The following is a 13645-nucleotide window of genomic DNA, read 5'->3' as shown; positions in this document are numbered from 1 at the left end:
GTCGCTTTAACGACCAGCGGAGTGCACAGAGGTCATACTTAAATCTTATTTTTGTAAGTTTGAATAAACTGTTGGACTTTTATACTGGAACATTTGAACAGGAAGTTTGCAGCACTGCTGAAAACAGAGCTGCGGGTCAGCAGTAGTGAACACGCTCAGACAACGTGCTGCGTGAGTGCTGCTGTGTACCTGTGCAGGTGTAATGTAGACATGAGATTCACCTTATTGAAGCTCATTTGGCCGCCAACATCAACACGGCCTGATAAACTCTGCACGCTGCCTCCATCACATCAGCTCCGTCAGTTTCCCTCTCTCATTCCTATTAAGGTCACAGTCCTCCCTCCTCCTCCTCATTTTCCTGCTCACTACACAAAGTGAATGACAGAAAAATGTGCGCTGTGTGTCAGCGTCTGTGTGCGCTTCAGGGGCGGTGCTTCACCCCGAGCGCGACGGACAAAAGAGGAAAACAGGAAGACGAAGCCTGATGAGCACGCGGTGACAGAAATAAGAGGACGTAGCGGCGGAGGCCGGAAGAATGATTCCGACTGTTGGAGCTCAAAGCGAACGCTACGAGGGAAGCAGGATCTGATCTAAGACACATAAAGAAGGCCTCTGTGCAGCGGCATGACTCACTGTGGAGACGCCACCGCAGCCCAGCAGAGCGCCGACGACAGCACAGAAATCAAAGCGCTGCACGCAGCTCAGACCTGCGAGGGAGAGAGCAGTCTGTGCTGCTTTATACACTGAAGAAGAACTAAAGCGAGGCTCGGGCCGACCGTTTCCCAGCCTCTCACCCCGTTTCATCATTTCCCGCTCTGCGTGTAATCTGGCGCAGGTCGAAGGTTCAGCTTCCTTCTGCTTTGACCTCTGACCCCAAACGCACAGAAACATGTCCGCTGTACCTGCTCCCTCAGCTTCCTCTGGTCTCCGCTCCCAGAACGTGAAGACGACGTGAAGATGGTTTTTCGTGGGAGCCGATACCTGCCGACTCAGGTGTGAACGTGAGGACAGCGTCTAAACCACGATCTCTGGTTTTGTGGGGATTTCTCGGGCCGTGCTCTGACTAAAGTTTTGTTTCAATGACTCCTCTCAGGACTTTGTTATTGATGCAGAAGAAGAAGGATCGACACAGACACGTGTGTTGCAGGTTGAATGTGCCGTGAAAATAAAGATATGTTAATAGTTGTTTAAACGAGTCCCTAACCTGCTCAACAGCACCTGAAACCACAACGGCCTGAATCTGTTTCCAGCTTGTTCTTATTACTGACCATCAGGTCGTGCTCAGCTGATCGAGAACCTCAAAAATCGACTCAATGATGAAAATTGTTTATCACAGCTTTTTTTGGGCAGTTTGGGAGTGAAATATTGGCTGACCTTGGCTATTTGCAGATCTTTATGGATAAATGAAAATTTAAAAAGTAAAGAAGAGACGGAAAAAAAAACCCATCCACGTTATCATTGATGTTGCATAGTTTGTCCACCAGAGGGCGCTCTGCAGCGTCGCTGTCAGCAGATCCCAGGGAACGTAAACGAGTAACCCACGACTGTCACTTGATGTTTAGGTTTCGTGTGTTGGATAACATGATCCATGCGCGTCTTCAGTGAACGAGCTTCAGCTTCGATTCCAGAAATCGGAAAAGTCCAATTTTGGGGGAATGAGCCCTCTGCATCTGAGCATCCATTCAGCTCCCTCTCTTTGTCTCGCAGTATTTGCTCGCCCTCGTGACCTTCCTTTGATGCCGCAGTGGTGCCGGCCTTCCCGGCGACTCTGCATTCACAGAACCCCTCAATGGGCCTTTTATGGCACCATTGTGTCAGCTGGAGTGTTTGAGCCATTCACAAAGAGCTGGAGAGCAAACATGAGGCAAACAGCTGGATGTGAGTGTCAGAGTCTTCAGACAGGCGGGGGAATGGGATTAACGGGACATTCATTAAAAAGGAGATTAGATGAGTTAATGGGGTTTGTTTGTGATAGATTAACTTCTCTTCCTGTGGTTTATTTACTCATCGGCTGGTTTCTCTGTCCCCCGGATCAGGGTGAAACAGCAGACCCCTCAAAGGGCTTTTAGCCACGCCCCTTCACAAACTTTGTCTTTCAGCACATTTCTAATTCAGGCAGCGGGACAGAGACTTTAGTTTAGCTGCTGAATTAGAAGGCACCAAGAAACTGCACCAAGAAAATATCACAGCCATCAAAAATATGAAATTATTTCTAATTTCAGGAGCTAAACTCTGTAGTTCCTCTGCCGTCCAGCAGAGGCAGTGGTGAGTCAGTCTCCATAGCCTGATGTACAGACTGTTCATGACACCTGTACAGGGGGAGGACGTTTCTATAACTCACCTGTTTGCATGATTAGGGGCGGGGTTTTGTTTTGTTTGTACACAAATAGAATCAACAACACCAACAATAATAATAATGTAAAGTTTAAATGTCACCTCCCCTATAACATCAACAGGTTAGCAGCACGGACACACAAGTTACATACAATCATTTACAATATAATAAATATACTGTTAGAAATTAAAAGTATTGAGTGCAGCGATGGACTGAAGCTGCTGGTAGTCCAATAAACAGGTCCTCTGTATTTAAGAATGTCAGAGTGCAGTTGGTAAATCACTAATCACATATACACACTTATACATACAGAGATGTGTATTATATATTCACATTAACAAGATTCAGGGTTTTCTAAAAAAGAGGAGCAGATGAAGAAAGTCTGTTTGAGAAATAGAAAAATTTATTTTGAATTAATGAAATTCTATGAAGATATGATTGACATGTAGCAGCCCACACACTAGTACTAGACATTATGTGTGGATAAATGAAAAATTAATGTAATATCAACATACAGGGACAATTTATAGAATGCCGAGCTCTGCTCAGAATATCGACTTCATCGACTTTCTGCAGACAAATTCAGGATTTTGTGAAATATAATATATGAATATAAAGTGACAGTTTGTTAGCATAACTCTTCTTTTGCTTCTCTTATAAGGTCATCAGAGTGAGATAAGTGTCAGCTGCAAACATCAGAGGGAGTACATTTTTACACACAGTTTCAAAATCATGAATGTAAATTAAAAATAAGAGCGGGCCTAAAACCCCACACACAAGCTCCCTTTGAATTCTGGTTATTAACAATGACCCGTTTTTCTCTTATTGTTATCTAATATTTCCAGTTCCAATTTTATTTAATTTTGTTAAAAGCATTTTAAACTGAACTGTGTCAAACACCTTTGACAAATCTAGGAACAAACTAAGGGAATATGTTTATCATCCAACCCTGTAGAAAGGCCCGCTCTGAAGACATTTTTTCTATAAATCCAGAACAGTGATTATACGATATTATTATCAGACAGATGTTTTCAAATTCTTAGTACTTTGGAAGAAAACAGGTGAGAGGCCGACAGTTAAAGAAACTAGATTTGAATAAAGGACTGTTCTTTTTGAACCTTGTTTTTAAACACAACACGTGTAAAGGGTTCAGTGATAACAGGAGCGACTTGTCTCGCCGTGGTCAGCGGCGTGGTCAACATTTTTAGTGTTATTTGAAAAACCTCTGTAGGAGCTGGAGGGTCAACCACACCTGAACAAGCACAACTGTGGTAAGTGTGGCCTCTGTGACTGACAGGTGGATGCTGACAGGTGGATGCTGAAAAGTGGATGCTGACACAGGTGGATGCTGACAGGTAGATTCTGACAGGTGGATGCTGACACACGTGGATGCTGACACACGTGGATGCTGACAGGTGGATGCTGACACAGGTGGATGCTGACAGGTAGATTCTGACAGGTGGATGCTGACACAGGTGGATGCTGACAGGTAGATTCTGACAGGTGGATGCTGACACAGGTGGCTGTAGCTGCTAGCTTCAGCTGAGCTCCACCTCTGGACTGCATTTGGGCTGCTGGAGCCTCCAGGATCATTTAGTGACCAATCATACGTTTGCTATGAGGTGAGATGTGGGCGTGGCCTTCAAAGCACGAGCATCGGGGTTTCCTGTGTCTCTGACAGAAGGTCGGGTTTCAGAGTCCAGCTCCACGCTGCAGGAGGAGGAAGAGCGAGTTCGGCTCGACAGAAGGTTTTTTGTGCGCCATCCTCGTCCTCCTGAAGGACGCCACAGACTGCGAGCTGTGTTCTTCCTGCTCGGCCGGCCCAGGCTAAGAATAGTCTGATGCTAATGTCCTGCTGCTGGTGCACAATGAGCTCCTTCAGAGAGACAGAAGAACCAGATTTAACTCTGGTGTTTACTGTGAAACCCTCGGTCACTTATTCTCACTCGCCTCCTCTAAATCTGCTCAGGATATTTTGAACACGTCCCACTCACTGCTGAATTTAACTAGCCGTTATTTTTCACCTCTGCGGCTCCTCCACACTGACCTCCTCTCCACCGCTTCCTGTTGCCCATCCTCCGTCAGTTACGCTGACAGGTGCAGTAATGTGAAGGGGGCAAAGCCACGTGTGTGACTTAGTTTGAGCGCCCTTCTTGTCTTATCTCTGCCTTCAAACGTTGATCCTGCAGGTCTGGAAGGACGGCGTTGGAGGAACACTCAGCAGCCCATCAATCATCTTCATTTATCAGAGTTTTCCATGAATGGAGGGATGAAGGAGGGCAAATACACACTAAGAAACTTGGGCAGGGAGGCAACGGCAGCTCAGAGGAGAGGGAGGGGCTAATGTGACGGTAAATATCGGCCTATCGTTGTTTGAGTTTCTTGTTTTTCAGCCGGGGCTGAAACGAAGGAGAGAGAGGGCGTGGACTTTAGAGGGCACGAGGTCACGCTGTGTGTATTTGTCGTGTTCAGCAACGGAAGCACGTACAGGTCTTTGTTTACACACTGCACAATCTCAGGTTTTTATTTTATTTTGACCTCCTGCTCACGACCTGTGACGTATCCAGAGTATCGGCAGACACGCCTCCTCTATATGTCCCAACGCTGAGGTCATGGAAAATAAAAAAACCATGTGGAAGGAGAAGTTTGTCTTCTTCTTAAAGGAAGAGTGTAGTGTGTGTGTGTGTGTGTCTGTGTGTGTGTGTCCAGCTGAAGGCTAATGATAGCAACATGCTAATGCAGAATAGAATGGGTGGGAGTGATCACAGGTGTAAAACGCCATCACACCTGGCCCTGTGGTGCAGGTTGGTGGGTAGGAGTCTGTCGCGTGTAGCTCATAGTTCGCCGTCGGTGCCGGGCTTGCAGGACAAAGCGTGAGGAAGAGGAGGAGGAAGGCTCAACAGCTCTTAGTTTTTGTTCACAGAGGCTGACGATTACTGCAGGTGTTCTCACATCAAACACATCTGGACACATCTGTTCTCAGCCTGCTGTCTGAGCAGCCCGACGTAGACTTATACTGGTTTGTGCTGCCATTTAACTGGGACCATTTTCTCTGTTTTCCTGGAGAGCTGGAATGAGATTGGTCAGGGTGTGGAAGCTGAAGAAGAGGGAGGAGGTGTGGGAGTGTTTTCTCAGAGTTGGGTCATAAAGAGGTGGTGGGAGTGGAGGTGGGGTGTGTTTGCGTGCCACCACACGGGCGGAGCTGCAGCTCACTGAGTGCTTACAGAGCAGCAGAGCGTCACCACGGCGTCCACCTCAGTGATGGTTGAAGTAATGGTCGTAGTTTGAGTGACACAGCTGGAGCTGCTGATGAACTTGGCCCTGTTGAAAGCGTTGGAGGACTTCCTGTGATCTCTGAGCGCTCTTCCTCTTCATAAATCTCCACAGCTGTTAAACGGGTGACCCCGTCACCGTCAGTGGGCGTGTTCCACGCTAGGCCATGCTGAGGTGTCCACGGAGGCCTGACAGAAACAAGCTGGCAGCTGCATACATCAGGGCCAACAGCTGGAGGGCCTCAGCACTGCCAGACACCATTAACAGCCAGTCCGTCACACTGGGAATGTTCGGCACGCCGAGGAGACTTCTGTCAGTGTGATGGACATCGCACGGTCAGAAACAGGAAGCTGCTCTCTGTCACTGCTTCAGCAGGGATTTACAAACGTTGTCTTTCTGTTCCAGGCAGAAAAAACGCTGACAGCGTTCATTCGAACCCAAACTAACGGCTAAACCTTGTTAAACTGCTGAACCACAGTCATCAACGTGAAGCTGAGTTTGTCATTGGCCAGAGCCGACTGACCCTCGATCACCAGCTGCAAACGAAAACACCGAGGTCAACGAATCACCATCCGCTCGGCTGCGACGCTTAAACCAGCGTCAGCCTCCAAACTCCGTGAAGCTCGTTACTGATTACTCATCAGTGTGTCACAAACTGAGGAGGAAGAGGAGGGACTGAGATCAGCTGTGATGACCTGTCAGCACTGTGATTGGCCGCCGACATCTTCTCTCACTCTGGATGTTGACCTCTGACCTCTATGTTCATGTTGTGGTCTGGAGCTCATTTCCGTGAACCTCTCTGTACTCGGTCTCTGTTATCGCTCCTCCTCTTCTTCCTCCTCCTGTAATTAAAGAATGTGACCCAGCCGTCTGTTCTTATAACGGCTGGATGGAGCGCATGAAAGAGGAGCGCATCAGGAACGTGGAGAAAGTCGAGGTCACAGGATGGGAAGCCTCCCTTCCTTCTGCTCCGTCCTCCCTTCGTGCTCAGCTGACTTCTCCTCTGAGGGAGGGAGGGTCTTATCTGTCACAAGCTGGAAAAATGTTTCCTTTTTCCAGAACACATGAAACGGCCCGGAGAATGCGTGCAGCGCTGTTAGAAATCCTCACGTCTTCTGCAGTCAAATCCAGAAAAAGTGCAACTTTTAACTGAAAGCTGTGAGATTGCTAGCATAGACTGTAAATAAAGATGTACATAACCACGGTGACATTGGGTATGGAGGATTTGGGCGCTGAGTGCTGAAGATAAGTTTTCCCGTTATGGTTGTAGATGCATTTTTTCTTGGGGGAAATCAGTGTTTCCACCACGGCGACGTTCCTGGAAGGCGCCCTCGTCTCTCGCCCCGACACGTTTGTATGTCGGAGCTTTCGGCGCCGTGCCTAACAGCTGAGGACAGAGCCGTGAACTTTACATGACTGACATGTTTGAGCGTGTACACGCCGGCCGCCTAGGAGCAGGCTGTGGCCTTGACTGCGGTGGAGCTTCAGGATGCGGACTCGTTTCTACGCCCAGGATTTAGGCCTGGAACAGCTTGTAGAAGAATCAGAACCAGCGTTTATGTTTTCATGGATGCGCACTGATCCTCGCTCTGCTCACGGAGGAATTGCGCTCTTTTCATGACCTCGCAGGTCAGCTAGCTCGGGGCTAGCTTTGGCTTTTCCAGCTGTGATGTGGGAGTGCTCCACCAGAGCCCGAAGCCGTGTAATGTTGTGTTTGTGTGTCAGGGCCGCATGATGGCACTTTATAAAAAACGACCTGTTTTTTGTTCTCATGTTTTTCACATCAGAAGCACAAATTTCTTCTCAAAGCTGAACTGAGGTTTTTATCTGAACCTGACTCACAGTGTCTGACGCTTGCTGAGAATGGTAGTTTTAATCAGTAATGCACTATCCACATATCACCAACACGCGGAGCGTCACAGCTGTCACCTGACAGGAACGCCGGTGGCCTTTAAACCTGTGACCGTTCCACCGGGCACCAACGAATCCAGCGTGTTTCACACCCGGCCACAGAGGCGCCTCGCTTCACACAGCCAAACCTGAAACTGTCACAAAATGTTGTCAGTGAAATCTGAGAGGACTCGGAGACTTTTCCAGGCTGGGAATTGTGACTTGGAATTCCAGCAGAGAATTAGACAGAGATTCCTGACCCCGCCCCCCGCCCGGCCCCCGAGGGGAGAGACGGGGATGTTCCTGTTAGTGCACTAACTTTAAATTCATAACTCAGACCTGATTCCATCTGTTCTCCTCCACTTATCCTTGTCAGGGTCGGGGACAGACAACCATTCATACTACTGTGGGAGCAGAACACACCAGCCTGATGCTGGAATCAAACTCGGGACCTTCTTGCTGCGAGGCATCGGTGCTAACCTGTTTCTGCTGTGCGCTGATTTTGTTCCTGGGTTTATCCGTTCCCATGGAGACTTTAGAAACGTCCTTGAAGGCGCTGAATAGTTTGGATGAATAAATGTTACAGATGGACTGTGAGGAATGAAACACACACACAGCAGCTGGCGTGTCTCCTGTACTGATAAACTGTACGAGGAGTGAATCAGTGGTTCTTGTTGTTAGCAGCTGCTCTTTGCTTTGGCCCTGCAGTCCGTCTGCAGACTCAGATTACACAGATTAGAACTCAGATTAGCCACATGGCTGTCCTGCTGACCCCTGAGATGGACTCAGGGAGCACATCTGTGCAGACAGATGCAGCTGCTGCTCGTGTCTTTATAAGACGGCCTACATTTCCGTGAGTTGTGTACTTTATCGAAGTACTCCGATATGTAAATGTCATGTACTCAGAATCTGCACTTTGTTCATATTTCACAGCTTTTAAATGTTCCTGCATTCCACAAAGTGACCAGGTCACATGATCTCTGTGGTGCAGGTGACTATAACCTGCGTGACTTCAGTGCATCAGGTGACCTTCTTACTGCTCTCTTATTGGTGTTTGCTGAAACGTCTCCTCCTCCTCACGCTGTATCTTTGTTGTGCGTCTCCATGCTTATCGCCATAGTTACCTGTGGCACCAGGAATGTGGAGCCACCAAGGAATGTGTACAATTATTAAACCAGTGAGGGGCCAGACACACACAGACACACACACACAGAGACACAGACACGCACAGAGACACACGGAGACACGCACACACACACACACACACACACACACAGAGACACAGACACGCACAGAGACACACGGAGACACGCGCACACACACACACACACACACGGAGACACGCACAGACACACACACACACACACACACGGAGACACGCACAGACACACACACACACACACACACGGAGACACGCACAGACACACACACACACACACACACGGAGACACGCACAGACACACACACACACACACACACACACAGAGACACACACACACACACACACACGGAGACACGCACAGACACACACACACACACACACACGGAGACACGCACAGACACACACACACACACACACACACGGAGACACGCACAGACACACACACACACACACACACACACAGAGACACACACACACACACACACACGGAGACACGCACAGACACACACACACACACACACAGAGACACACGGAGACACGCACAGACACACACACACACACAGAGACACACACACACACACACAGAGACACACACACACACAGAGACACGCACAGACACACACACAGACACGCACACACAGATGCGCACACACAGACACACACACACACAGACACACACACACACACACACACACACACACAGAGACACACACACACACACAGACACACACAGACACACACACAGACACGCACACACAGATGCGCACACACAGACACACACACACACACATGATCGACCCTCGTTAGTTAGAAGCGCTGTTGGGACCATGCAGGCCCTAACCGTGAGCTGTGTTGAGGCGGCGTCCTCGCTCCGTGCTGAATCCGGGAAAGTGGGTTTGAATGACCTGCAGATGATCCTGCGGCTCCTGTTTGCCCACAAACACAGACTTAGTCTGATGTTTCCTCAGCACCGAGGTTCGGTCTGATGTTTCCTCAGCACCGAGGTTCGGTCTGATGTTTCCTAAGCACCGAGGTTCGGTCTGTTGTTTCCTCAGCACCGAGGTTCGGTCTGATGTTTCCTAAGCACCGAGGTTCGGTCTGATGTTTCCTCAGCACCGAGGTTCGGTCTGATGTTTCCTAAGCACCGAGGTTCAGTCTGATGTTTCCTCAGCACCGAGGTTCGGTCTGATGTTTCCTAAGCACCGAGGTTCGGTCTGATGTTTCCTCAGCACCGAGGTTCGGTCTGATGTTTCCTCAGCACCGAGGTTCGGTCTGATGTTTCCTAAGCACCGAGGTTCAGTCTGATGTTTCCTAAGCACCGAGGTTCGGTCTGATGTTTCCTCAGCACCGAGGTTCGGTCTGATGTTTCCTCAGCACTGAGGCCGTCACTGATCCATAACTGCTGAGGACGTGCGATGGAAAAAGGGTCAGTGAGACTTTTGTTCAGACGAGCTCCCACAGAGAGCCGGAGATGGACAGGGGCGGAAACCAAACCGCGGCACCTCTGAGCCTGCTCCACGTCAGCACATTCACGGTGAAAGCTGCTCTGCGAGGTCCGTCCTGCTCCTCTCTGACTCCAACACTATGATAAAAAAAATCTCCAGAATCAACTTCCTGTTTCATTCAATCAGACCTGAAAGCCAAAAACAATAAAAAGGTTCGTTCTCTTGTTTCTTCTATCCAATCAGAACTCACCCAGAGAAAGAGAAAATAAAGGGGGCAGGGGCGTGTTTATGTGGAGCTCTTAAATTTAGCAGGTTAAAGGTCAGAAATGTGTTTTACAACAACAGTTTCTGCTCTGACGGTGGATGGTCATGTGCTCGACTGCACCAGAAGAAGAATCATGCAAAGCTGCTCCAAGAATAGAAATATGGAGTTCTACTGCTGAGACTCTGCAGTCCACGACTTTAAGGCTTTGTTTAAAAAGAGGACAAACTGTTGGACAGATGCAGATGGATGGACGGCCCTCCTGTCCCCGGACTCCCGTCATCGTCAGCCTCTCTGCGTTCCTGCTGTCATCACTTCTGACAGCGCTCGCCTTTAAAAGGAGGAAGTGGAGATGACGGGCCCGAGCTCCGACGACGGCTGATCAAAGACTGGGAGAGACGAAGAGCAGAGATCATCTGCAACTGTCAGGCTGCAAGTGCTCAGGATGACTGATCATCATAATTTACCGTTGTGTTCATTATTATGTTTATTTACTAATGTCGTGAATCATGAGCAGGAACCGCTCAGAGCCACGCCTCTCATCACCTGAGGTAAACTCGACCTGTGAGGCAGCTTTGTGTCCTGACAGTCCTGACAGGGACTAGAAAGAGAGAGCAGATTTCTCCTGTTTTGGCTTCCTGTTAAATCCAGAATTCAAAATCCTGCTCCTCACATACAAGCTCTTAAATAATCAGGCCCCATCTTATCTCAATGACCTTGTAGTACCATATCACCCTATTAGAGCACTTCGCTCTCGCTCTGCAGGCCTACTTGTTGTTCCTAGAGTATTTAAAAGTAGAATGGGAGGCAGAGCCTTCAGTTTTCAGGCCCCTCTTCTGTGGAACCAGCTTCCAGTTTGGATTCAGGAGACAGACACTATCTCTACTTTCAAGATTAGGCTTCAAACTTTCCTTTTTGCTAAAGCATATAGTTAGGGCTGGACCAGGTGACCCTGAATCCTCCCTTAGTTATGCTGCAATAGACGTAGGCTGCCGGGGGATTCCCATGATGCACTGGGTTTTTCCTTTCCAGTCACCTTCTTCACTCACTATGTATTAACAGACCTCTCTGCATTGAATCATATCTGTTATTAACCTCTGTCTCTCTTCCACAGCATGTCTTTATCCTGTCTTCCTTCTCTCACCCCAACCAATCGCAGCAGATGGCCCCGCCCCTCCCTGAGCCTGGCTCTGCCGGAGGTTTCTTCCTGTTAAAAGGGAGTTTTTCCTTCCCACTGTCGCCAAAGTACTGCTCATAGGGGGTCATATGATTGTTGGGTTTTTCTCTGTATCTATGAAGCACCTTGAGGCGACTTATGTTGTGATTTGGCGCTATATAAATAAAATTGAATTGAATTGAATTGAATTGTGTGTTTCCAGAGGGCCAAGATGACAAACGGACTCAGACTGTGGATGTTAAAGTTCACATCTTTGATCTGAAGCTTTAAAATGTAACAAATCAAATGTTTGAGTTTTTCCACATTAATGAGACTCTGAGCATTTCTCTGCTCAATGGGTGCTTATTTTTAGGTACGGTGGGACCGATGAAGGCTTTGGCATCATTCAGGCGTGAGCCAGGAACGTGTGAAGCTTTGAACCAATCAGCAGTGAGCTGTGAGCGAGGCCTCACACGGGACGTCAGAGCTCGTGTTATCGCGTTTCTTTGTCGCTTTAGTTTGTTCTGCTGCAGCTGGGGAGTGATCTCAAGGTCAGACACAACGGTTTGTCATCACCGTCCAATCAGCTTTGGGAATGAACGGGGGGGTGATGGGTGAGGAGAAAAGGTGTCGGCAGGAGCACGTTAGGAGCTCCGGCTCAGCTCTGTGACGGCAGCTGATGACACGTGCGCCTCCTCACAGAGGTCAGCTGTTTAGCTCAGAGCAAGCCAGCGTCTCCCTGAGCAGCTCTCTAACGTTCATCTCCATCCAGCCCACTCCTTCTTTCTTCTTCAAAATGCATTTATATTTAATATTTTCTAGACAAGAAACTACAAGTATTTTTCTACAGAATCATACATGTGCACTTCATATTTATACTTGATATTTATCTTTCATCTTTTTGTTGTATTGTGACTTTATTCTGGTTGCGCCTCCTGGGCCCTGTGTACGTCCTGCATCCTCGCCCACAGTGAAAGTACATTTTCTGTTCATCCTCTCCAAACGTCGACCTCAAACGCAAACTCTAAAACCTGCAGTTCCTCTAGCGTCCAGCAGAGGCTGCAGTGAGTCCTGTGCAGTGAAGCCTGCGCTTCAGCTGAGGCTCAGAGCGAAGGATAGTGATTGGATGTTGCTGTGATGCTGTCACAGCCTGTGGATGCAGCTAACATGCTCACATCAAAGACAGGATGGTGATGGAGTCACCTGGTACTGGTTACTGATCCACCCTCGCTGCAGTAGCTCGTTAGCTAATGACAGAACTGCAGCCAGAAAAACTTTTTGAAATTAAAAGCTGAAAGGTGTTTTTTATGTTGTTGTGTCATTATTGTGAAAACTCAACATCTCAGTGATTTAGTGGTTTTGATGATGGTTCATAAATGATGGCACACTGCTGCCCCTGTATAAACTGGCTGTCTTTGCTTGGTGTCGGGTCGAGTTTGTAACATCACACAGCGCTGACGCAGACGCAGAGTCCAGGAAGCATGAACAGCGCCGTCTTCTCCCTCCTTTTAGTCTTGTCGTTTTGTTTTTTCTTGTTTTTCCTGCTTTAAAGTGAGTCCTGCTGTTCCTCCATCGACGGTCCAAACCAGGTCAAAGTGCTTTTCATCAGCGTTTCTTCTTCTTCGGTATCTCTGCAGCTCTTCCACGTGGCATACGTGCTGATCAAATTCGCCAACTCTCCGCGGCCTGACCTCTGGGTTCTGGAGAGATCCGTGGACTTCGGGCAGACCTACCAGCCGTGGCAGTACTTCGCCTGTGAGTAACAGCACACGCTTGCATGCATGTTCACCTGTACGACCCCGACAGCTGAGGACCGAACTCTGTCAGATTCCAGCGTCCTGACCTCCTGTGGGTCACCCTAACTCTTCTTCTAACCTCAGTTAAATAGCAGCCCGGGGGCCGGGGGGAGGGGCATTACATCACAGGCCTGCCAGCTGATTGGCTGTGGCAGCCATCAGTTCAGGTGAGCTGGAGGGGAATTCCAGGACTGTTGCCAGCAGGTCGCAGCGTGATGTTTAACTAGCAGATGTGTGCCTCATTCAGACTCACACCAGGTGTCTGAGGTGGTGGCAGATAAATGAAAAGGTGACGGCTTAATGCAGGCGTTCATATCATAAATGTG

General features: G+C 48.5%; 1 protein-coding gene across 3 annotated transcripts in view; it reads left to right on the top strand.

Annotated features, from left to right (window-relative positions):
• lama5 (laminin, alpha 5) overlaps nucleotides 1–13645 on the top strand; it is a 73361-nt gene that overhangs the window by 11565 nt on the left and 48151 nt on the right. For all 3 annotated transcript variants that reach the window (XR_001341950.3, XM_014410258.3, XM_014410257.3), the window contains exon 3: nucleotides 13161–13278. Coding sequence is in view for 2 of the 3 variants with exons in the window: in XM_014410258.3 (XP_014265744.3) it covers nucleotides 13161–13278 (118 nt within the window). In the remaining variant the exon portion in view is untranslated. The remainder of the gene's footprint in view (nucleotides 1–13160; nucleotides 13279–13645) is intronic.

The sequence above is a fragment of the Maylandia zebra genome, linkage group LG20 (assembly GCF_041146795.1).
Source record: "Maylandia zebra isolate NMK-2024a linkage group LG20, Mzebra_GT3a, whole genome shotgun sequence".
Classification (NCBI taxonomy): Eukaryota; Metazoa; Chordata; class Actinopteri; order Cichliformes; family Cichlidae; genus Maylandia; species Maylandia zebra.
The sequence above is the reverse complement of the archived record's forward strand: the minus strand, read 5'-3'. Positions and strand labels throughout refer to the sequence as shown.